Source organism: Sciurus vulgaris, assembly GCF_902686455.1.
Source record: "Sciurus vulgaris genome assembly, chromosome: 6".
NCBI lineage: Eukaryota > Metazoa > Chordata > Mammalia > Rodentia > Sciuridae > Sciurus > Sciurus vulgaris.
The window spans coordinates 73,905,679-73,931,635 of NC_136466.1; the positions used below are offsets into that span (position 1 = coordinate 73,905,679).

Sequence of the window (25,957 nt, forward strand, 5' to 3'; positions counted from 1 at the left end):
CTCCTTTCCCTTTGCTTTCTTCCTTTCCTTTTATCCATTTATTGTTTCTTTCTTCCATTCCCTTCCTTTCAAATGGAATTATTTTCCTGAGTTCTTTCCTTAGCAGATTCGTTACTGGTGTATAGGAAAGCTATTAATTTTTATATGTCAATTTTGTATCCTGCTACTTCGTTGAATTTATTAGCTCTCGCAGTCTTCTAGTGGAGCTTTTTTGGTCTTCTAATATAGGATTGTATCATCTGTAAAAAGTGATGATTTGACTTCTTCCTTTTCTATTTTTATCCCTCTTACTTCTTTCTCTTGCCTAATTGCTTTGGCTAGAATTTCTAGTACTATATTGAATAAAAGTGGTAAGAATGGACATCCTTGTCTTGTTCCAGATTTTAAGGAAAATGTTTCCAGTCTTTCCTCATTCACTATAATGTTGGCTTTAGGTTTGTCATACATAACCTTTATGATGTTGTGGTAAGTCCCATTTGTCCCTAGTTTCTTCAGTATTTTCATCATGAATGGGTACTGAATTTTGCTGAAGACTTCCTCTGCATATATTGAAATGACTTGTGATTTTTGTCTTTAATTCTATTTATGTGGTGAATTACATTAATTGATTTGCATACATTAAACCATCCTTGCATCCCTGGAATGAAGCCAACTTAGTCATGATGTAAAAATCTTAATATGTTGTAGAATAAGATTTATAATATTTTATTAAAGAGTTTCCATCAATGTTCATGAAGGTATTGGTCTGTAGTTTTCTTTCCTTGATTTATCCTTGCCTGGTTTTGGTATCAGAGTGATAATGACTTCATAGAATGAATTCTGAAGTGTTCCACCCCTTTCTATTTCATGGAACAATATGAGGAGCATTGGCATTAGTTCTAGTTTAAAGGTCTTAGAATTCAGCTGAGAATCCATCTGATCCCACAATTTTCTTTTTTGGAAGGATTTTTCTTATTGCTTCAGTCTCATTGCCTGTTCTTTGTTTAGGTTTTTCTATATCCTCTTGGTTCAATTTTGGCAGGTCATATGTGTCTAGAAATATGTATCCATTTCTTCTAGATTTTCCAATTTAGTGGAGTATAAGTTTTCAAAATACTCCATAATTATCCTCTGGAATTTCTGTAATATCTGTGGTGATATCTCCTTTTCATCTCTAATTGTATTGAGTTGGATCTTCTTTTTCTTTTGGTTAAGTTGACTGTAGGTTTATTAATTTTGTTTATCTTTTCAAAAGAATCAGCTCTTCATTTCATTGATCCTTTGTATTTTTTAATTATCTTATTAATTTTGGCTCTAATGTTACTTATTTCTTTCCTTCTACTGGTTTTGGAATTGGTTTGTTCTTGGTTTTCTATGATGCACCTTGAGATGCATCTTTAGGTTATTTGGGGAGGGCGTGTCTTTCTGATTTTCTTATATAGGCGCTCATAGCTACAAACTTTCTTCTTAGAACTATTTTCATAGTGTCCAGAGGTTCTGGTATGTTGTATCACTATTCTTATTTGATTTGAAGAATTAAAAAAATTTTTTCCCTAATTTTTCTATCACTCATTCATCATTCAGAATTATATTATTCAATCTCCATATGTTTATATAGTTTCTGTAGTATTTCTTGGTGTTGATTTTTAATTTTATTCCATTGGGATCTGATAATATTCAAGAAATTACATTAATTTTTTTTTTTTTTTTAATTTGCTGAGAGTTGCTTTGTGGCCTAAGATGTGTGTTTTGGAGAAGGTTTTATGTACAGCTGAGAAGAAAGTAAACCTGGCTATTGTTGGATGAAATACTCTATAGGTATCTGTTAAGTCCTTTTGATTTGTAATATTTTTTAGGTCTGAAGAGTCATTACTTCATCTAGATAACCTATCTGTTGGTGAGAAAGATGTGTCACAATTACCCAGGATTATTGTACTGGGGTCTGTCTGAGTCTTTGAGTAGTGTCTGTTTTATGTAACTAGGTGTAACATGTTTGGGGCATAAATACTATCATTGTGTCTTCTTGTTGAACTCTTCCTTTTACCAGTAGGATGTGACCTTCTTTGTCTCTTATTAATTTTGGCTTGAAATTTTCTTTGTTGGATATGAGAGTAACTAATCCTGCTTGTTTTGGGGACTCCATTTACATAGACTATCATTTTCCATCCTTTTGCTTTCAGTCTACGGCTCTTTGTGAGTCTCTTGCAAATAATGTAGTTGGGTCTTTTTCAATCCATTCTGCCAGCCTATGCCTTTTAGTTGAAGAGTTAAGACTACTTACATTCAGCATTTTTATTGAGATTTATTAATATCTGCCATTTGACTTATTTCTAATGTTTAATTTGGTCCTTTTTCTCTTTTGATTAGCTAATCTGTAAATGAGATTTAAGCTCTGGCATTTGTTTTTTATTTCTTCTTTTTTTTTTTATTTTATTGTAAACAAATGGGATACATGTTGCCTCTCTGTACATGGCGCAAAGGCATACCATTTGTGTAATCATAAATCCACATACAGTAATGTTGTTTGATTCATTCTGTTATTTTTTTTCCCCTTCCCCCCACCCCTCCCACCCCTCTTTACCCTCTATACAGTACTTTCTTCCTCCATACTTGCCCCCCTCCCTAACAATAACTCTAACCCTAACACTAACCCTTCCCTCCCCCCCATTATGTGTCATCCTCCACTTATTAGCGATATCATTCGTCCCTTGTCTTTTTGAGATTGGCTTATCTCACTTAGCATGATATTCTCCAATTTCATCCATTTGCCTGCAAATGCCATAATTTTGTCATTCTTTATGGCTAAGTAATATTCCATTGTGTATATATACCACAGTTTCTTTATCCACTCGTCAATTGAAGGGCATCTAGGTTGGTTCCATAGTCTGGCTATTGTGAATTGAGCAGCTATGAACATTGATGTGGCTGTATCTCTGTAGTATGCTGATTTTAGATCCTTTGGGTATAGGCCAAGGAGTGGGATAGCTGGGTCAAATGGAGGGTCCATTCCAAGTTTTCTAAGGAATCTCCACACTGCTTTCCAGAGTGGCTGCACTAATTTGCAGCCCCACCAGCAATGTATGAGTGTACCTTTCTCCCCACATCCTCGCCAACACCTGTTGTTGCTCATATTCTTGATAATCGCCATTCTAATTGGGGTGGGATGGAATCTTAGGGTGGTTTTGATTTGCATTTCTCTTATTACTAGAGATGTTGAACATTTTTTCATATGTTTATTGATTGCTTGTACATCTTCTTCTGTGAAGTGTCTATTCATTTCCTTAGCCCATTTGTCGACTGGATTATTTGAATTCTTGGAGTAAGTTTTTTGAGTTCTTTATAGATTCTGGAGATTAGTGCTCTATCTGAAGTATGATTGCAAAGATATTCTCCCACTCTGTAGGCTCTTTCTTCACATTACTGATAGTTTCCTTTGCTGAGAGAAAGCTTTTTAGTTTGAATCTATCCCAGTTATTGATTCTTGCTTTTATTTCTTGTGCTATGGGAGTCCTGTTGAGGAAGTCTGGTCCTAGGCCGACATGTTGAAGATCGGGACCTACTTTTTCTTCTATAATCTGCAGAGTCTCTGGTCTGATTCCAAGGTCCTTAATCCATTTTGAGTTGAGTTTTGTGCAGGGTGAGAGATATGGGTTTAGTTTCATTCTGTTGCATATGGATTTCCAATTCTCCCAGCACCATTTGTTGAAGAGGCTATCTTTTCTCCATTGCATATTTTTGGCGCCTTTGTCTAGTATTAGAAAGTTGTATTTATTTGGGTTTGTGTCCGTGTCCTCTATTCTGTACCATTGATCTACCTGTCTATTTTGGTACCAGTACCATGCCGTCTTTGTTACTATTGCTTTGTAATAAAGTTGAAGTTCGGGTATTGCGATACCCCCTGCTTCATTTTTCCTGCGAAGGATTGCTTTAGCTATTCTGGGTTTCTTATTCTTCCAGATGAATTTCATGATTGCTTGCTCTATTTCTGTGAGGTACGTCATTGGGATTTTAATTGGGATTGCATTGAATCTGTATAGCACTTTTGGTAGTATGGCCATTTTGACAATATTAATTCTTCCTATCCAAGAACATGGAAGATCTTTCCATCTTCTAAGGTGTTCTTTAATTTCTTTCTTTAGTGTCCTGTAGTTCTCATTGTAGAGGTCTTTTACCTCTTTTGTGAGATTGATTCCCAAGTATTTTATTTTTTTTGATGCTATGGTGAATGGGGTAGTTTTCATAATTTCTCTTTCTGAGGATTCCTCACTTATGTATAAAAATGCGTTGGATTTATGAGCATTGATCTTGTAACCTGCTACTTTACTGAATTCACTTATGAGTTCTAACAGTTTTCTGGTGGAATTTCCTGGTTCCTCTAAGTATATAATCATATCATCTGCAAATAGGGATAGTTTGAGTTCTTCTTTTCCTATTCGTATTCCTTTAATTTCCTTGGTCTGTCTAATTGCTCTGGCTAGAGTCTCAAGAACGATATTGAATAGGAGTGGTGAAAGAGGGCATCCCTGTCTTGTTCCAGTTTTTAGGGGGAATGCTTTCAGTTTTTCACCGTTTAGAATGATATTAGCCATGGGCTTAGCATAGATGGCCTTTACAATGTTAAGGAATGTTCCCACTATCCCTATTTTTTCTAGTGTTTTGAGCATGAAGGGGTGTTGTATTTTATCAAATGCTTTTTCTGCATCTATTGAAATAATCATGTGGTTCTTGACTTTAAGTCTATTGATATGGTGAATTACATTTATTGATTTCCGGATGTTGAACCAACCTTGCATCCCTGGGATAAAACCCACTTGATCGTGGTGCACTATCTTTTTAATATGTTTTTGTATGCGATTTGCTAAAATTTTATTGAGAATTTTTGCGTCAATGTTCATTAATGATATCGGTCTGAAATTTTCTTTCCTCGATTATCTCTGTCTGGCTTGGGTATCAGGGTAATATTGGTTTCATAGAATGAGTTTGGGAGGGTACCCTCCTCTTCTATTTCATGGAATACTTTGAGAAGTATTGGAATGAGCTCTTCTTTAAAGATTTTGTAGAACTCGGCTGAGAACCCATCTGGTCCTGGACTTTTCTTTGTTGGTAGGCTTTTGATGACCTCTTCTACTTCATTACTTGAAATTGATCTATTTAAATTTTGTATGTCCTCCTCGTTCAATTTAGGCAATTCATATGTCTCTAGAAACCTGTTGATGTCTTCAAAATTTTCTATTTGGTTAGAATATAGATTTTCAAAATAGCTTCTAATTATGTTTTGTATTTCAATCGTGTCTGTTGTGATATTTCCTTGTTCATTCCGAATTTTGGTGATTTGTGTTTTCTCTCGTCTTCTCTTTGTTAGAGTGGCTAAGGGTTTATCAATTTTGTTTATTTTTTCAAAGAACCAACTATTTATTTTGTCAATTTTTTGTATAGTTTCTTTTGTTTCAGTTTCGTTGATTTCAGCTCTGAGTTTAACTATTTCCTGTCTTCTACTACTTTTGGTGTTGGTCTGTTCTTCTTTTTCTAGGGCTTTGAGCTGAAGTGTTAGGTTGTTTATTTGTTGATTTTTACTTCTTTTATTGAATGCGCTCCATGAAATAAATTTTCCTCTAAGTACTGCTTTCATAGTGTCCCAAAGATTTTGATATGATGTTTCTTTGTTCTCATTTACCTCTAGGAATTTTTTAATTTCCTTCCTAATATCTTCTGTTATCCATTCATCATGTAATAGCATATTGTTTAATCTCCAGGTGTTGGAGTAGCTTCTGTTTTTTACTCTTTCATTTATTTCTACCTTCAAACCATTATGATCTGATAGAATACAAGGTAGTGTCTCTATCTTCTTGTATTTGCTTACATTAGCTTTGTGGCATAATATATGGTCTATTTTAGAGAAGGATCCATGTGCTGCTGAGAAGAAAGTGTATTCGCTCTTGGTTGGATGATATATTCTATAAATGTCCGTTAAGTCTAAATTATTGATTGTGTTATTGAGATCTATGGTTTCTTTGTTCAATTTTTGTGTGGAAGATCTGTCCAGTGGTGAGAGAGGCGTGTTAAAATCACCTAGTATTATTGTGTTATGGTCTATTTGGTTTCTGAAATTGAGAAGGATTTGTTTGACATACATGGATGAGCCACTGTTTGGGGCATAGATGTTTATGATTGTTATGTCTTGCTGATTAATGGTTCCCTTAAGCAGTATGTAATGTCCTCCTTTATCCCTTTTGACTAGTTTTGACTTGAAGTCCACCTTATCTGAAATGAGGATGGATACCCCAGCTTTTTTGCTGAGTCCATGTGCATGATATGTTTTCCCCCATCCTTTCACCTTTAGTCTATGTGTATCTCTTTCTACGAGGTGAGTCTCTTGCAGGCAACATATTGTTGGATCTTTCTTTTTGATCCAATCTGCCAGTCTATGTCTTTTGATTGATGAGTTCAGGCCATTAATATTCAGGGTTATTATTGAGATATGATTAGTATTCCCGGTCGTTTGGTTCATTTTATTTATTTATTTATTTATTTATTTATTTATTTATTTATTTATTTTGAGACGACTTGGTTCTTCCTTTATTTGACAATTCCTTTAGGATGGTTCCTCCCATTGCTGATTTGTTCTTTGTTTTTCATCTCTTCCTCATGGAATATTTTGCTGAGAATGTTCTGTAATGCTGGCTTTCTTTTTGTAAATTCTTTTAGCTTTTGTTTATCATGGAAGGATTTTATTTCATCATCAAATTTGAAGGTAAGTTTTGCTGGGTATAAGATTCTTGGTTGGCATCCATTTTCTTTCAGGGCTTGAAAAATGTTGTTCCAGGCCCTTCTAGCTTTTAGGGTCTGGATTGAAAAATCTGCTGATATCCGTATTGGTTTCCCCCTGAATGTAATTTGATTCCTCTCTCTTGCGGCCTTTAAAATTCTGTCTTTATTTGTATGTTGGGCATTTTCATTATAATGTGCCTTGGTGTGGGTCTGTTGTAATTTTGTATATTTGGAGTCCTATAAGCCTCTTGTACTTGATCTTCCATTTCATTCTTCAGATTTGAGAAATTTTCTGATAGTATTTCATTGAATAGATTGTTCATTCCTTTGGTCTGTTTCTCTAAGCCTTCCTCAATTCCAATAATTCTCAAATTTGGCCTCTTCATGATATCCCATAGTTCTTGGAGATTCTGTTCATGATTTCTTACCATCTTCTCTGTTTGTTCAACTTTGTTTTCAAGGTTAAATATTTTATCTTCAATGTCTGATGTTCTGTCTTCCAGGTGTTCTATCTATTGGTTATGCTTTCTATGGAGTTCTTAATTTGGTTTATTGTTTCCTTCATTTCAAGGATTTCTGTTTGTTTTTTTTTCAATATCTCTAACTCTTTATTGAAGTGATCTTTTGCTTCCTGTATTTGCTCTTTTAACTGTCGATTGGTGCGATCATTCAGTGCCTGCATTTGCTCTTGCATCTCGTCATTTGCTTCCCTGAGCATTTTAATTATGTACATTCTGAACTCCCTTTCTGTCATTTCTTCTGCCATGCTGTCGTTGGGTTTCATTGATGTAACATCTAGATTTGTTGCAGCATTTTCTTTCCTTGTTTTTCTCATATTGTTCAGGTATCAGTTGACCGCTGTGATATTGCAGATTTCCTCTATTGTCTTATAATATCCCTGAAGATTTCTATTATATCCCCTCTTAGTCTTCAGTAGCCTGAAATCTTGGAGGAAGTTGATAATGCAGTGCTCCACAAGGGAGCTGACTCCCTAGGGGTGGTGGCCTTCTGGTGGGGTATATTCCCTGCTAGTGGGCAGAGGTACCTTCACTTGCTGATGAATGGTCATCCAGAAGGGAAGTAGGTTATGGGCTGATGCAAGACCAGTTTGGGCCTGTGTCTCTGATTTTACGGTCCTTTTGGGAGAACCTCACCCAACAGGGAGGAGTCACCCGGTGGGGAGGTCTCGCTGGTCGGTTTTCCTCCCAGAAGTTCCGTTCAATTCACAACTACCGCCTGGGCTGGGCAGCCTTCTTCTGCAATGTTCCCAGGGACCCGGACCTACCTCCTGGGCCTGGAAGCCTCACCCTTCGCAAACGAATCTCCTTCAGGTGCCTCTCCTCAGAGAAGCTGCCTGCAGTCCTGGAGCCTTCGCTCTGCCCCTCAGTTTGTCTGTGGGGCCCTTCCACCAAGAAGCCGTCTAGGACCCTGTTCTGCACTTTTCGCCTGGCTATGCGGCCCCTCCTCTGAGCAGCCACCTGGAGCCCCTTACAATCGCTCCGAGTCCCAGTGATCCGCCACACGCCTTTTCCTCCGGCAGCCACCTGTTGTTCCGTGCGGTCGCTCTAAGACCAAGTGACCCACCACGCACCACTTTCTCCACCAGGCAGTCACCCAGAGATCTGGTGCATCACGAGTCCCAAGAACTCACTGTGCACCTTCTTGTCCCTACTGCCTCCCATAGCCCTGGTGCAGTCACTTCGAGCCCAAGCACCCCGCCGCGCTCCTCCTCCTTCTCCAGACAACCCCCCTATGTTCAGGAGCGGATGCTCTGGGACCAAACCACTCACCACGCTGTTCCACCGGATAGCCGCCCAGAGCCCTGGCGCAGCTGCTCCAATTCCAAGCGACGTGCGGAGCCCGTATTTCTCCTTCTCCTCTGGGCAGCCCCCTGTGTTCAGGGGTGGTCACATTCAGTCCAAACAGCTCACCAAGCACCTTCTCCTTTGGGCAGCCTCCCAGAGCCCAGGTGGGTTGCGCCGAGTCCAAGCGCTGTGGTGAACAGCCACCTCTCCAATGCTCCCAGCTGTGTGCGATCACTGCTTCGGCGGGGGGAGGGGCGCCTCGCCGGCAGTTCTACTTTGCAAAGATCCCTGCTTTCGGGGCTACCGCCCTGTCCGGGGGCTACCGCCCCGTCCGGGATGCCTGCCCAGTGGGAAACACTCACCCGGCTGCTTTGAGTTGGTCCCAAGTCTCTCAATATCTCCTTTTCTTGAGTCCTGAGTCCACGCTGCTCCTCCGGATAGCCGCCCGGAGCCCTGGCGCAGCTGATCCAATTCCAAGCGACGTGCGGAGCCCGTATTTCTCCTTCTCCTCTGGGCAGCCCCCTCTTCAATGCTCCCAGCTGTCTGCGATCACTGCTCCGGCGGGGGGGAGGGGCGCCTCGCCGGCCGTTCTACTTTGCAAAGATCCCTGCTTTTGGGGCTACCGCCCCGTCCAGGACTCCTGCCCCATCCGGGACGCCTGCCCAGTGGGGGACTCTCGCCCGGCTGCTTTGAGTTGGTCCCAAGGCTCTCTATATCTCCTCTTCTTGAGTCCTGAGTCCTGGAGCAACACGAAACGCAGCCACCCTCTAGTCCGCCATCTTGAATCCTCTTTTATTTCTTCTGTATGTAGTATTACCTTAAGTATTTTCTATAGGCTAGCTTAATAGTCATGTGGTCTTTTAGTTTCTGCCTATCTCGGAAGGTTTTTATTTCCTTGATTCTGAGGGATAGCTTTGCTTAACATAACAATCTTGGTTAATAGTTATTTTCCTTCAGGGTTTGGAACAAATCATTCTAAGCCCTCCTTAGTTTGTGCTGAGAAATCAAAAGTAATTCTGATTGTCTTGCCTCTAAATGTGACCCAATGTTTTTCTCTTGAGACTTTTTAAATACTGTCCTTGTTCTGTATGTTAGATATTTTCATTATATTGTGTCACAGAGAGGTTCTTTTTGATCTTGTCTATTTGGGGTTCTGAATGCCTCCTGTATCTGGATTTCTACCTTATTCTCAAGGCTTAGAAATTTTTCTCTTACTACTTCCCTGAAGAGTTTATGCATTCCATTAACCTGTATTCATCTCACAACCTTCTTCAATTCCAATGATTCTTAAATTTGGCCTCTTAATGTTGTCCTGGAGTTCTTGCATATTCTGATTGTGGTTACTTCTTTTTCTTTAATACTGAATTTTTAAGGCCAGCCACTTGTTCTTCTAGTTCTGAGATTCCTTCTGAATGGTCTACTCTCTGTCAGACTTTTATTTGAACTTTTTGATTTATTGTGTCTTTCATTTCCAAGATTTGTTTGGTTCTTTTTCAATATCTCTATCTCCTTATTGAATTTCTCCTTCATATCCTATACTGACTGACTTAATTCATTCCATTGTTTTTCTGTGTTCTCTTGGAATTCATTGATCATTTACATAATCATTATTTTGAATTCTTTATTTGGTATTTCGTTCACTTCAGTTATCTATGTAGTCAGTTGTTAGTGAATTATGAACTTCAGGAGGTGTCATATTATCTTGTTTTCTTCATATTTTCTGTATTTCTGTGTTGAATTTCTTTTCCACTCCTATGTGTGGACCATTTTAGAGCATAGCCTTCTCTTATAATAGATAGATTTTTTTAATTTCAATACTTGCTTTATACAGGAAAAAGCAGACTTGAGCAATTAAGTAACTTGCACAAAGTTTGTCAGGCGCAAAAGTGGTACAACCAGGATTAGAACTCACTTTCTCTGAGCCTATCCTCTTATCCACTGGATACTACACAACTTGTAGAATCCCTATTTGTACCTTGACACAGTGCTATCTGTGTGTGCCTGTAGTCCTAGCTCCTTGGGAAACCAAGGCAGGAAGATTGCATGAGCCAGGAGGTTTGCTTCACCTGCCTGGATAACATAGCAAGACCCCACCTATTAAACAAAAATCTGTTAGCTGAAGGGATCTGATATATCTTTAGATAAGATTTAAATTTTGTGTTCTTCTGTATTCTTACCAATTTCTAGTCTGTTTGATATATCAATTGTTTTGTTGTTGGTGTTACTGAATATTAAACCCAAGGGCACTTTACCACTGAGCTTCATCCTCAATCTTTATTTTTTGTGACAAGTTCTCACTAGGTTGCCAAGGCTGACCTGAAATTTGCAGTCCTCCTGCCTCAGCCTCCTGAGTTGCTGGATTAGAGGTGTGTGCAACCACACCTGGCTGACATGTCAATTTCTTTTCTTTTTTTAATAGGGAAATTAAAAAAAAAATGTTTTCATACATGTAATAATATCCATCTCATTTTATTGTCCTTCCTATCCCCACAGCTGTGCCATTCCCCTCACTCCCCTCTGCAAATCCACAGTTCCTTCATTCTTCCCTACCCATCCCCCACTATGGATCAGCATCTGCTTATCAGAGAAAACATTTGGCCTTTTGGCTTTTTTACGATTGGCTTATTTCACTTAGCATGATATTCTCTAACTCCACCCATTTATCTGCAAATGTCGTAGTTTCATTCTTCTTTAAGGCTGAGTAATATTCTATTGTGTATATGTACCACATTTTGTTTATCCATTCATCTATTGAAGGGCATCTAGGTTGATTCCATAGTTCAGCTATTGTGACTTGAGCTGCTATAAACATTGACGTGGCTATATCACTGTAGCATGCTGATTTTAAGTCCTTAGGTTCTAAATTGAGGACTGAGATAGCTGAGTCAAATGGTGGTTCCATTCCATGTTTTCTAAGAAATCTCCATCCTGCTTTCTATAGTGGTTGCATCAATCTGCAATCCCACCAATAATGTATGAGTGTACCTTTCCCCCACATCCTCACCAACACTTATTATTGCTTGTATTCTAGATAATTGCCATTCTGACTGGAGTGAGATGAAATCTTAGAGTAGTTTTGATTTGCATTTCTCTAATTGCTAGAGATGATGAACATTTTTTCATATGTTTATTGATCGATTGTATTTCTTCTGCAAAGTGTCCGTTCAGTTCCTTAGCCCATTTATTGATTGGATTATTTGGGTTCGTGTTAAGTTTTTTGAGTTCTTTATATATCCTGGAGATTAGTGCTCTATCTGAGGTGCATGTGGTAAATATTCTCTCCCATTCTGCAGGCTCTCTCTTCACATTATTGTTTCCTTTGCTGAGAAGAAGCTTTTTAGTTTGAAAACACCCCATTTATTGATTCTTAATTTTATATGGTGTGCTTTAGGAGTCTTGTTAAGGAAATCAGGTCCTAAATGAATATGATGAAGATTTGGGCCTACTTTTTCTTCTGTTAGGTGCAGGGTCTCTGTTTCATTGCCTAAGCCTTTGATCCACTCTGAGTTGATTTTTGTGTAGGGGGAGAGATAGAGGTTTAGTTTCATTTTGTTACATATGGATTTCCAGTTTTCCCAGCACCATTTTTTGAACAGGCTATCTTTGCTCCAATGTATATTCTTGGCATCTTTGTCTAGTATGAGATAACTGTATTTTTGTGGGTTTGTCTCTGTGTCTTCTATTTTATACCATTGGTCTACATGTCTATTTTGGTGCCAATACCGTGCTGTTTTTGTTACTATGGCTCTGTAGTGTAACTTAAGGTCTGGTAGTGTGATGCCTCCTGCTTCACTCTTCTTGCTAAGGATTGTCTTGGCTATTCTGGGTCTCATTTTTCCAAATGAATTTCATGATTGGTTTTTCAGTTTCTATGAAGAATGTCATTGGGATTTTAATAGGAATTGCATTGAATCTGTATAACACTTTTGTAGTATGGCCATTTTGACAGTATTAATTCTGCCTATCCAAGAGCATGGGAGATCTTTCCATCTTCTAAGGTCTTCAGTTTCTCTTGAGTGTCCTGTAGTTTCCATTGTAGAGGTCTTTCACCTCTTTTGTTAGATTGATTCCTGAGTTTTTTTTTTTTTTTTTTTTTTTTATTGTTGTTGTTGTTGTTGTTCAGTCTACTGTGAATGGGTAGTTTTCCTAATTTCTTTTGCAGTGGATTCATCACTTATGTATAGAGATGCATTTGATTTATGGGTATTGATTTCATATCCTGCTACTTTGCTGAATTCATTTATGAGTTCTAAAAGTTTTTGGTGGAATTTTTTGGATCTTCTAAATATAGAATCATGTTGTCAGCAAATAGTGATCGTTTGAGTTCTTTTCCTATTGGTATCCCTTCAATTTCTTTCATCTGTGTGGCAGGAGTTTCAAAGACTATGTTGAATAGAAGTGGTGAAAGAGGGCATCTCTGTCTTGTTCCAGTTCTTAGAGGGAATGCTTTCAATTTTTCTCTATTTAGAATGATGTTAGCTTTGGGCTTAGCAAAGATAGCTTTTACAATGATGAGGTATGTTCCTACTATTCCTAGTTTCTCCAGTGTTTTGAACATGAAGAGGTGCTATATTTTGTCAAATGCATCTATTGAGAAAATCACATGATTCTCGCCTTTAAGTCTGTTAATGTGATGTTACTAGGTTTATTGATTTCCATATGTTGAACCAACCTTGCATCCCAGAGATGAACCCCACTTGGTTGTGGTGAACTATCTTTTTAATATGATTTTATATACAGTTTGCCAGAATTTTATTGAGAATTTTTGCATCTATGTTCATGAGGAATATTGGTCTGAAGTTTTCTTTCCTTGATGTGTCTTTGTCTGGTTTTGGTATCAGGATGATACTAGCTTCATAGAATGAATTTGGAAGGGTTCCAGCCTTTTCTGTTCCATGGAATAATTTGAGGCGTCTTGGTGTTCATTCTTATGTGAAGGTCTTGTAGAACTCGACTGAGAATCCGTCTGGTCCTGGGCTTTTCTTGGTTGGTAGGCTTTTGATGGCATCTTCTACTTCATTGCTTGAAATTGATCGGTTTAAATTGTGTGTGTCCTCCTGAATCAGTTTGGGTAGATCATATGCCTCTGGAAATTTGTCAGTGTCTTCAAGTTGTTCTATTTCATTTGAGTATAAATTTTCAAAATAATGCCTAATTATCATCTGTATTTCAGTAGTGTCTGTCGCAACATTTCCTTTTTCATCACAAATTTAAGTAATTTCAGTTTTCTCTTTGTTAGTGTGGCTAAGGTTTTATCAATTTTATTTGTTTTTTAAGAACAAACTTTTTGTTTTGTCAATTTTTTCAGTTGTTTCTTTTGTTCCAGTTTTATTGATTTCAGCTCTGATTTTAATCATTTCCTGTCTTCTGCTGCTTTGGGTATTGATTTGTTCTTCTTTTTGACATCTCAGTTTCTGATGGAGGTATTAATATCTATGCTGATTTAGTCTATTTATATATAATTCTGACTTTAATTTGTTTTAAGAATAATTTGAAAGATACATAATCATAAAATATGAATTATAAAGGTAATTATAAAATTATAAGTATATATAAAATTATAACATATTTCAGATAAATTTATAAATTCAGGAATTCTAATCTTCTTGAATTGTTTTCCTTATTCTGTTTACTTATTTTGCCTTAAGTTCATGTTTATTAATATTAGTATCGAGCTATTTGGGGCATTATTTGATTTTGCGTGTGTGTGTGTGTTTGTGTGTGTGTGTGTTTGTGTGTGTGTGTGTGGGGGGGGGCACTAGGGATCAAACTCGGAGCCTGTCACACGCTAGGCAAGTGCTCTGCCACTCAGCTATGTCCCCAGCCCTTTTTATTGTGAGACAGGGGTGCCCAGGCTGCTTCATACTTGCAGTCTCCTGCCCCAGCCTCTTGAGTAGCTGACATTACAGCACCCCACTCTTGGATACATGTTTTCTCTTACCTTTATTTTCATTGTTTCTGATTGGTTTTGTTTATTATAAGAAGTGTATAGTTATTTTGTATATATGTTTTTAAAATTCAACCTCCTCTTTTTTTTTTTTTTTTCACATAAGGGAGTTTATTAAGCAAACAAAGTATCTCCCTGTAGGGTAAGAGAGAAAATGAGAGGAAAAGAAAGGGAATGGGAAAGGGCACGCGCTAGAGAGAGTGGAAGAGTGAAGAGGATAGAGAAAGTAAGTAGGAGAGAGAGAAGCATGAGAAAAGATGGCGGGGTAGCTATCATGAAGCAGTTGAATTCTGCCGGGCTAACAGGGGACCAATAACTGAGAAGGATTCGTGCAAGCTGACTGATGAACCAATAGCTAGTTAGGATGTTCACAGACTGACAAGCGTCAACCTCTATCTTCTAAAAGCTCTTGTGTATCTATAACAAATTTTAATTAATGAGTATTAGTTTTCCAGAGTCTTATAGTTGAGAAAATCCAGAGATTAATCTGTTGAAAACCTGAAGTTTTTTTTTTTTTTTTTTTTTTTGAAACCAAGTCTCACTACGTTACCTAGGCTGGTCTACAACTCCTGAGCTATCCTCCACCACTTCAGCCTCCAAATAGCTGGCAGTCCAGGTGCCCCCATTGTGCCCAGGTTTTGTTTCATATTTTGAGTGTGATACAACTTAAAGAAGTAGTAGAAATTTTTCAGAGCCAACATGTTGCTAATGGAGTGAGCTGTTTGTACATCTGAGTTCAAGCTCTCTGTTCTCATTGTGAGCTGCCAGTTCTTCATCTCTAGAGCAAATTTTAAAACACTATTTTAGAAAGGCATTGCAACTTCTTGATTGTTTGAATGCATTCATTGGTTTGGAATAATGATGACTAAGCCATAGATTCTGATTTAAAGCGTATGAAGTTGAGAAGGTTTTTACTTTAAGAAAACTGATAAAAATACAGATTTTGGAACCCCTGGAAGTGATTTCTGTTTTATGATGAGTCACCTGGACTATGTGGAATATAATATGGTCAGAATCTTTTAACTAAAATAACCAGTATGTTGTTTGTTAAACTTTCTAGGAAAATTAGCAAATCTGAATATTTCTGAATATTTCCTTTTTTTTTTTTGCTCACTCTTATAGAAGGATGATAAATTGCTTGAATGTCTTGAAGTGCCCAGCTGGTATTTACTTAAATAAGTGGTAAACATTTTTTTTTAAGTTCTTAGGGTAAAGTCTTGTCTACTTTTATCTCAGTAGAGCCTAAAGAAACAGGAATAATGATTAACACTGTCTACAGAGATCCTTGAAGCCTAAAGTTCTACCAGAAACAGAGGTTTCGGGCTAGGGTGTGACTCAGTGGTAGTGCGCTTACCTAGCACATGTGAGGCACTGGGCTCAATTCTCAGCATCCCATATAAATAAAATAAAATAAAGGTCCATTGACATCTAAAAACTAAGATTATCCAGAGTATGTATTCTGTGGGTGGAATAGATTAATGTAACAAACTTAGCAAGACAAGCCTAGGGAGAACAAACTTCATGGATATTAAGCTTATCTATACAGGGCTTGACACATGCAGATAAATACTACATTTTCTTACATTGATTTTTAAGAGTTACATAATAGGGCTGGGGTTGTAGCTCAGTGGTAGAGTGTTTGCCTTGCACATGTGAGGCACTGGGTTCAATTCTCAGCACCACATAGAAATAAGTAAATAAAATAAAGGTATGTGTCCATCTACAACTAAAAAATATTGAAAAAAAAAAAAGTTACATAATAAATTTTCTTATAGCTATAAACTAAAAAGCTCCCAAATCTGGTGTGTTTTACCCTTCTTTTTCAGTCTCAGCTTTTCCTTACTAGCTCATTACTCGTCATGTTTTTCCATCTGAAAAGAGCCTACCATTAGCCTGCAGAAAATACTGGGAACACCACTGGCAAAAATGGCAGGCAGCACACACCTCGGGGGTGGTGAGGGGGAGTGTGTTCTCAGAATGCCCACCCTCGTCTTACCATGCTGCTTCTCATTCTGCGCAGTGTGGCTTCCTGTTGTGGTGCATGGCCCCAAGTCCTTCTAATGGGGCTGAACTGCTCTACAAGCGCATCATTCGTCCATTCTTCCTGAAGCACCAGTCTCAGGTAGACAGTGTGATGAAGGACCTGAAGGACAAAGCCAAAGAGACTGCAGATGCCATCACTAAAGAAGGTAAGAGTCAGGGACAACTTGGTTCCACACAGGGAGGAGATGTGATACACTGGGTCAAATAATGGGCTTAATGGCCTTGTCCTCCCAGCTTTCCTTAGCCAAATGCAAAGACCACTAAATGGATTTCCTTATGAAGAGTTTGCCTATTTTATTTTTGGACCAGGATTGAACCTAGGGATGCTTAACCACTGAGCCACATCCCCAGCCTGTTTCGAGACAGGTTTTCCCTGTCCCACCCTGTTGAGGGTGGCCTCCAATTTGCAGTCTTCCTGCCTCAACCTCCTGAGTTGCTGGGATTACAGACATGTACCACTATTCCTGGGCTTCCCTTTACTGTTCCCAGGATTCCTCATGACACATTCAATGCAGCATTCAGTCAGCCTACAATAGGCAGAGATTTTAGATTCATTTATATATAGTCTCTTTAATTCAGTTCTAGCTGACCTGCTAAGTGTGCTGTTCAAATCATTTTTATTCTAGGTCCCAGAGAATGCCTTTTCTCAGCTCCCCTGATTGATTTATTCAAATGCTTATTTATCGAGATGTTTAGTATGTGCCAAACATGTCCATAGCACTAGCAATGAACCAGTGAACCAGAGACCGTACTCCTTGAATCTTACAGTCTCGTTGAAAGAGACAATGAAATTAAAAGGTTAGCCAGGCATAGTGGTGCATGCCTGTAATCCCAGCAGCTCAGGAGGCTGAGGCAGGAGGATCACAAGTTCAAAGTGGTGAGTTCAACAACGGCGAGGTGCTAAGTAACTCAGGGAGACCCTGTCTCTAAATAAAACACAACATAGAGCTGGGGATGTTGCTCAGTGGTCGAGTGCCCCCAAGTTCAATCCCTGTTACCCACCTCCGCCCCCCAATTTAAAAGGTTATATGATAATGTAGAGAAAAATTAAGCAGCTAGAAAGATAGGGAGTGACAGGGACTGGAGGGATAATTACGATTTTAAGAAGGAAAGTCCGGAAACCTTTACCAAGAGGGCCGTATGGGTCAGACTTGAAGATAGTAAAGGAGGGAACCATGGGAACAAGTGCCCCAGAAGGAGCTGTAGGAAAGGAAGTGACCTCGAGGGTAGCAGGAGGAGAAAGGTCAGCACGATCATCATGGAGACAGATCACATAATGCCTATAGGTCAGCGGGAAGGCTTTGGTTCTTACTCCATGCAAGATAAGGTACTGTCGGGAAATTTTGAGCAGAAGAGCAACGTGATCTGGCCTGTGCATTAACAAGATGACTGGCGACTGCATTAAGAATGGACTGGAGGGAGGCAGGGAAGGAAACTGGGAGATAGTTAAAAGGTCGCTGCAGTGACCTGTTTAGAGATGAGGGTAGCACCTTGGTTTGTACTAGGAGCAGTAGGGGGTAAGAAGCAACTCACTTCTAAGCTAGAGCCAGCAGGATTTGCTTAAAGATCAGGCATGGAGTCAGAATTCAAGGACAAACATTTCAGCCTGCTCAGGTGGAAGGAGAGGATTGCCACTGAGCTGGGAAAGACTGGATAGTACAGATTTAGGTGGGGGAAGTAAGGATTCTGTTCTGGAGCTGTGTTTGTTAGATACCTATATGGAGTAGTCAGCCAGCCAGATGGATGTAGATGTTGAGAGTTCAGAAGACAGGTGAGGATTGTGAGTAGAAGGGAGCTGAGAAGCAATCAGCTAAATAGACTCACAGGGAAAGGGAAGATGAGGTAGGGTCCTTGGGGCAAAGTAAAAACAATGTTTCAAAGGAGGAAGTGATCATTGTCATGTGCTGTAGACCAAGTTAAAATAAGATGAGAGGAACCATTGTACTTAGCAATGAGGAAAGACACTAGTGATCTTGAGGAAAACAGATTTTGCAGCATGCTGATTGAAAGAGATGGGAAAAGGCATGAAGAACGTGGACAACTCCTGAGACAGTTACTGCACCCGGGAGGAGCATGGGGCTGTAACTGGAATAAGTAACAAGGGTCCTGAGAATGTTAGAACTTGGTAAGGTAGGAGAAAATGAAGCATGTTTGAAAATTAATGGGAATGATGCGTAGAGAGCAATTGCTGTCCTTGACTGGACCAGAAATAGGATTGAGTGTACAAATAGAGGCATTGGCAGAGAGCTGGAACATTTTACAATAACAGAAATCAAGGTTTTGGTAGAGGTGCTAGTAGGGGTGGGTATGTGTGACTGAGAGCTTCGAGAAGTGGTTTTCTGATTACTTCAACTTCCGCAGTAAAGAGGAGAAAGAAGGCCAACTGAGAGATGTTGGGGAAGATGATGGAAAAGAGGAGAGGTGTGAATGGTCATGTAGGATAGGGCCGACAGACTTTCTGTAAAGGGCTACATAATAAACATTTCAGGTTTTATGGGCCATCGGGTCTGTGTTGGCAGTACTCAGCTCTGCCATGGTAATGTGACAGCAGCCCAAGACAATACTTTGGAGTGTGGCTGCAGTTTGATGGCCCCTCTAGGACAGTGGTAGAGTAAATGGACACTGTCATGTGGTTCCAGGCAGTGTCAAAGGCTCACCCGAGATTTGTATTATGAATTGAGAGTGAGAGCAGTTCATGTTTGCTTTTCTATAGCCATGCTCATCTGCAGAGTTGGTGGAGAGGTGTGATTTTAGAAAAAAATTTAGAGATGGACACAATACTTTTGTTTATTTTTATGCAGTGCTAAGGATCAAACCCAGTGCCTTTCACATAGGCAAGTGCTCTTATCGCAGAGCTACAACTCCAGCCCAAGAGGCATGATTTAAGCAAGACTTGTGAGTCAGAGTGGGACTGTGGCTAAGTTGGATGCTGACAGTTAAACTGGGGAAAGAGGGAAATGGTGGGAGAGGGACTCTGAGTGAGGACAGTAGAGGGAGTGAGCTGCAGAGATGAGGTGATGGAGCGGGCTGGGGTTGTAGCTCAGTGGTAGAGCATGTGTGAGGCACTGGGTTTGATTCTCAGCACCACAAATAAGTAAATAAAGGTCCATCAACAACTAAAAAATATATACATATATGTATAAAACTTTTTTTAAAAAGGTGATGGAGAGTGGGATCTTGGCATAAGATCATGGAGGGAGGGCTGGGGCTGTGGCTCACTGGTAGAGCGCTTGCCTAGCATGTATAAGGCACTGGGTTCGAGCCTCAGCACCACATAAAAAACAAATAAATAAGGTTAAATTCTTAAAAGGATCATGAAAGAACTGCAGTTTTTGGTAGTGACAAGGATCATGGGTGTGAGTGCCGTAGGATGGAACATAAAAGTTACTGGAGGGGAGAAATTTAAGATATTAGGATATTAGAAGGATTTCTGCATGAATTACATTAAAATCACTAAAATGGGAGAGTGCCATGAGGTTAGGAGCTAAAATCTTCAAGAACTGAGGCAGAGTGGCCCAAGAGTCAGAGACAACTGGGAAAAGAAAGGTAGTGGGCGATGTAATCCAAAGGCACGAGATTCTGAAAGTGGCAATGAAGAACAAAGACAGAAGCTACCAGGTCTCCAGACGCAGTGGTACCAGGGTATGGAAGAAAATCAGCCACCACTTGAAAAAGCAGTTCTAAGACAGGAAGGTAGAGGAAGCACTTGGAGAAAAGGAGGGGAAGAGAGATTTTATTGATGAATCTTAAGTCTTAACTCTTGCCAAGCAAGAGTTTTAGAAATGGAGGAAGCGGGGCTGGGGGATTGTTCGGTGGTAGAGCTCTTGCCTAGCACGTTCAAGGCCCTGGGGTCCATCCCAGCATCCCCTCCAGAGAAACTGGAGAAAGGTGGACAGTGGGTGTTGTCTAAGGGAGTCATTCCAGAGCTCTCTGGTAGACTGGGAGATGAGGTGGCCTGACCACTAACTAGGGAGTCGGATTTCACACCAGACAGCACTCGTGCCCCAAAGATGGTTGTACCCCATTTCTCCCTCCCAGACCTCTCTCTTTGGTTTCCTGTTTCTGAGCATACAACTACACTCTACTTCAATACATTTTCTGTGATTTTAAGTATGTTCTAACTTGCAGCCTTGATGTCCTCTCACTTGCAGATTGCCAATTTTTACTCTTTTTCAGTACTGGGGGTTGAAAAATCCCTGGGGTGCTCTACCACTGAACTACCCCCTCAGCCCTATTTTTTTAATTTTTTTATTTTTAGGCAGTTGTAAATGGACAGAATGCCTTTATTTATTTTTATGTGGTGCTGAGGATCGAACCCAGTGCCTTATACATGCTAGGCAAGTGCCTTACCAGTTAGCCCCAGCCCCAGCCCAGCCCTTTTTATTTCTATTTTTTTTAAATTTTGAGACAGGGTCTTGCTCATTGCTAAGACTGGCCTCAAACTTGCAATTCCACCCACTTCAGCCTCCTGAGTAGCTGGGATTACAGGAGTGCCTCATGGAGTCTGGCATCAGTTTTTAAGAGCTTTCTCTTCTGTTCTTCCTTGCCCATAGCGAGTTGGCAACCTGGGTAATATCATTTCTGCCTAGTTCACCAATTTTATTGCCTCTTGGCTCATATAGTATATCAGTACTCCAAAATTCAGTTTAATTTGATATGACACATGCAAATCAGGGGCATAAGAATTATTAATTATATGTTTGATACCTTTAGGTGTTTCAGATTTTGAGTTCACTATTACTTTTTACACAGGGCTATTAAGAAAGAGGCTGCAGTTCTTAATTTTGTTTAGCAATTTGAGTAATGGAGAGCAGCAGTCAGGGCAGTTAAGAGGACCCTGGGCTCCATCTAAAACAGCTGCAGTTTAGAATCTCACTGGAGGCTTCAGACAAGCCTCCCCCACCTCCATCTCACATACCACACTGGTTTCCTATAGGCCACTTCCCATTATGGGGGGGGGGGTGGCATGGTTAGTATAAATATTTGTAGTACTGGAATGAAGACATTCTAGTTTTCGTCATCATGAGATAACACAACTTAGTTTTGTTTTTTTTAATGTGTATTTTTAGTTGTATGTGGACATGATACCTTTAGTTCATTTATCTTTATGTGGTGCTGAGGGACGAACCCAGGGCCTCACAGGTGCTAGGCAGGTGCTCTGCCACTGAGCCCCAGCCCCAGCCCACAACTTTGTTCTTATCAGATTAATGACTAGTGAAATCTTAAAGACAAGTACCAAATGCAAATGAGAATTTGAATATACAAAGAACACTACTAAGGAATCTCTGCTTCTTTAGATGCAGAAAGGAGGACAGAGGACAGTGTGGGTGACACTGTCACACAAAAAGAGGCAAGGCTAGATGGACTTCAAGTATTTTGCTTACATCTTCAGGATTTGTGCTCAGAAGAGGGCCTTGTCTGTTTCATGGAAACCCCCAGTCCTGACCACAAACCTCAGTGTGCATAGGAGTCATCTGGGTTTGGTTATTTAGTAGCTCCTGAGGCAGAGATCTTTATTACAAAAAGTTTTAATAACATTTTCTTACCATTTTAACAGCCAAGAAAGCTACAGTGAATTTACTGGGTGAAGAAAAAGAAGAGTTCCTAACCCTGGAATGGATGGAACTTTCCTGCCCCGCCTCCTGTACCTTCCTCTTAGAGCTTGACTTTATTTTAGGGACTGTGGTATAATCATTTTAATAATGTTGCCTTGGAAACATTTTTGATATATTAAAAAAATGGAATGTGTTATAAGATTTTTTTTGCTTTTATTGTCTATATACATTACATAGGGAGCATTTAATTTAAATTTAATGTAGTGGCAGTATCTAATTTTTGAAAATATATTTTGCCTCTAGGTAGGAAAAGACTTGTATGTTACTATCCTGCAGGAAATGTAAACTAAAAATAAAATTTATATATCCCACAGGCCTCTGTACTTTACTGGGCTCACTCTGCATGCATTTTCTCTAAACATTTAGGAAATCATCGTGGTTCTACTTCATGTAAATGTTTTTAGTGTATTTACATGTATATATAGACAGAAGCATTACTGACTATGACATGCATAGTGCTTATGGGGAAGGGGTCAAGAGGTTGTACATGCTGTTTATAATTTCTGTACAGTAAGACCACCTGCCACAAGCTGGATCTGTTAAACATACTTCAGAAAATGAATACACATCAGTTATATTTTTTAAAAATAGTGAGAAATGAGGTTGAATGGAGGTCAGCCTGGTTATTTTCCTAATATTGTAGCCCTGAATACCACCAGGAGTTTTGCAGAGCAGTCAGTCACTGGTGATAGTACATTAGTAACCCGTAATGCCCAGTTTTCTATAGAAATAATAATACTGTCTTATCTGCCTAATAGCTTTAGATTTGTCTGTTTTAAGATGCTTAAGTGAAAACTATTCCTGGTTTTACCTCAGAGGTGAGTAACAGTTGGTCTAGTCTTTTCTTTCCCCGAGTTACTGTGTTCTTGTTTATATCATGAGCAGCAATGTACCAGCGATGACACTTAGCTCTAAGAGCAGTTCTGTGGAATGAAAAGGAAGTATGCAACCTGTAATCTGGTTGGCAGTGCTTAAATTTAACTGCCTTTAACTTTTTCTCTGGCTTTGGAGGTCAAACTTAAGAGTCCTCTTAAGTTGACAAGTCAGAATTATTTGTTGTCCATTTAAATTTCTTCATGATAAATGACTTATGACTACATAGTTTAAGTACAGAATAAAAAAGTTTAAATGAATGCTTCCAACTTGAATGGCCAAACAGCTTATAGAGCTCTGGAGCAGAAAATCTGAACTTCACATCATTCTGTTAGGATGCTTCTGAATTAAGACTAAGCTAGACTTAAACACATGTATAACAAAATAAGATTAAATATGCAGCCAGTAAACTTTTTTTTTTTTTTTTAAACTGGAGCACTTCACAGCTGAGCTACATCCTCAGCCCTTTTTATTTTGAGACAGTCTTATTAAGTTGCTGAGGCTGACCTTGAACATGCAGTCCTCCTGCTTCAGCCTCCCTAGTCACCAGATTCCAGGTGTGCATCAGTGTGCCTGGCCTACTAAATATTTTTTAAAGCAAATAAATATGAATAGCTCTCATCATGATATATTATGATATAAAAAATTATCACCCTAATAATATAGATCAGAGCATTTATTTTCCTGGGAAAAATATTGATTATTAGGCATCTTATTACTTAAATTTAAAGAAAAAAATGAACGTTTTTAGAAAACCAAGTAAATTTTTATTATGAGAAAAATCAAGCCTCCATGAAAAAGAAATTTCAGAGTAATTTAAAACCATTCCCATAAATAAAGGAACACTTTCCTTGGTGACAGAGGAATGAAAAACTAGCAACTTCTACCACATAGAATATATAATCGGATTGTTAGTGTACAAAATATTATCAGGACAAGATGGGGAAAACATTGCTCATAATTACAAATTATGTAAGAATATCAATGTAAAAAACTATTAAAGTGTATTCTAAATGCAATTTTTTTGTTTGTCTTGATACTATACCTTTCTCCTACAATGTACTCTGCAAGAAATTTGTTTTGGGCAGTTTGAAATGTGTATTAATGGCAGAAGTTATAAGTCAAACAATTCTGTCTTCCCAAATAAAATATTGCCATGACTAGAGTGTTTGAAAACTAATTAAGCCTATCTCTGGCTAGAAGACAAAGCATTTATTTATACTATTGAATGGGCATTTAGGAGCATATAAAGTAACAGAATTCCTAATAAACATTTGAAATTCTTCAAGATGAAGAAAATAATTCATTCTGTAATTCTTTCTTTACTGGAAAGCTTCAAGCATTCAGATCAACAAAATAACTGCTATTCTGAGAAGAATCTTCTATCCACAGCCTACAGAAAATGAACATAGCTTGCTGGATGTGGTGGCACACACCTGTAATCCCAGCAACTCAGGAGGCTAGCAGTAGGAAAATCATAAGTTTAAGGTCAGCCTGGGAAACTTAGCAAGACCCTGTCTCAAAATAAAAAATAAGGGCTGGGAATTTAACTCAGTGGTACCTGGATTCAATCCTTGGTACCAAAAAATAAAGAAAAATAAACAACAACAAAATCACCCTTTTTATAAGTTATCATCTATCCTGAAGGTGCCACAGAATAGAAAGAGACGTACAATACTCCCCCACTTTTTTGTGTGTGGTGCTGGGGATTGAACCCAGGGCTTTGTGTTTGCAAGGCAGGGACTCTACCAACTGAGCTCTCTCTCCAGCCCTAATATTCCCTACTCTATCTAAGAGGGATATGTTTCCAAGACCCCAAGTGGATGTCTGAAACCTCAAATAGTACTGAACCCTATATATACATACCTATGACAAAAGTTTATAAGGTAAAGTAATAAAATAGGACAATTATACTGTAATAAAAGTTATGTGAATGTGGTATCAAAATATTTGCTGTACTGTTTTCAGACTGGTTGATCTTGAGTAACAAACTGAGGGAACCATGGATAAGGGGGGGAACTGCTGTATATAATGTTCATTTATCTGTGTTAAATTTTTGCTCAAGTTGGGTTACAGGTGAAAAGCCACACAAAATAAAATGAAATATAATAGTTAAATGAGAACTGAATTTTATTAACCTCATTTCCTCACTTACCTATTACACTGACCTCAAGGAAGACTTTCTCCAAAGACATGATACACCAAAAGAGTTTACACCTATATTAGCACTAGATATAAGGAAACCCAAGCCAACTGCTTTCTCCCTGCATATAGCACTTCTAATATGTGCCTCCAAAAATCATTCCGTATCTTTTAAGATGAAGAGACCAAGTTGGGAAGGGACTTAAAATGTTATTTAAAAGACCTGCTGGGCTGGGGTGTAGCTCTGTGGTAGAGCACAGTGCTCAGGCATGTGTGAGGCCCTGGTTTTAATCCCTAGCACCTTAAACACAGCCTACTTCTGGAGGTCATGGTCTGCCTACATCTGTTGTCATAGTTCATGATTTTAGTACTGTAATCATGGGCATTTAGGGTAACAGGGGCAATTCAAATCTTAGCCAACAAATTTTATAGTTCTATATAGTATGCAGGAAAATAAATATATTTGAAAATTAAAGTTTGTCTGGTCCTGACTATAATATTAACATCAAATGTTGTAGCACCTCAATTCACAAAGAGCAAGAGAACCAGATGACTGAATAGGTTTAGCACTCACCATCTTCCCCAAAGAAAAACCAAATTAACAGATACATAGTTGCATTTTGAAATGAGTGACCATAGGAGAACCCTGGAAATCCAGCATGAGAGAGACTGGGCCAACAGCACAGAAAAAAAAAATTCCACAGCATCTGCTACCTCGGTTTCCACTGCTGCCGGGAGGGAGAGTAATACAGGCAAGAACTGATCCAGCAATCCTGCACACCGGA

At 38.9% G+C, this 25,957-nt stretch overlaps 1 protein-coding gene across 1 annotated transcript in view; it reads left to right on the forward strand.

Annotated features, from left to right (window-relative positions):
- REEP5 (receptor accessory protein 5) overlaps positions 1–25,147 on the forward strand; it is a 58,215-nt gene extending 33,068 nt beyond the window's left edge. Inside the window, exons 4-5 of the mRNA XM_079143538.1 lie at positions 16,520–16,688; positions 22,100–25,147. Of these exons, the coding sequence (XP_078999664.1) occupies positions 16,520–16,688; positions 22,100–22,233 (303 nt within the window). The 3' untranslated portion in view covers positions 22,234–25,147. The remainder of the gene's footprint in view (positions 1–16,519; positions 16,689–22,099) is intronic.
- The last annotated feature ends 810 nt before the right edge of the window (positions 25,148–25,957 follow it).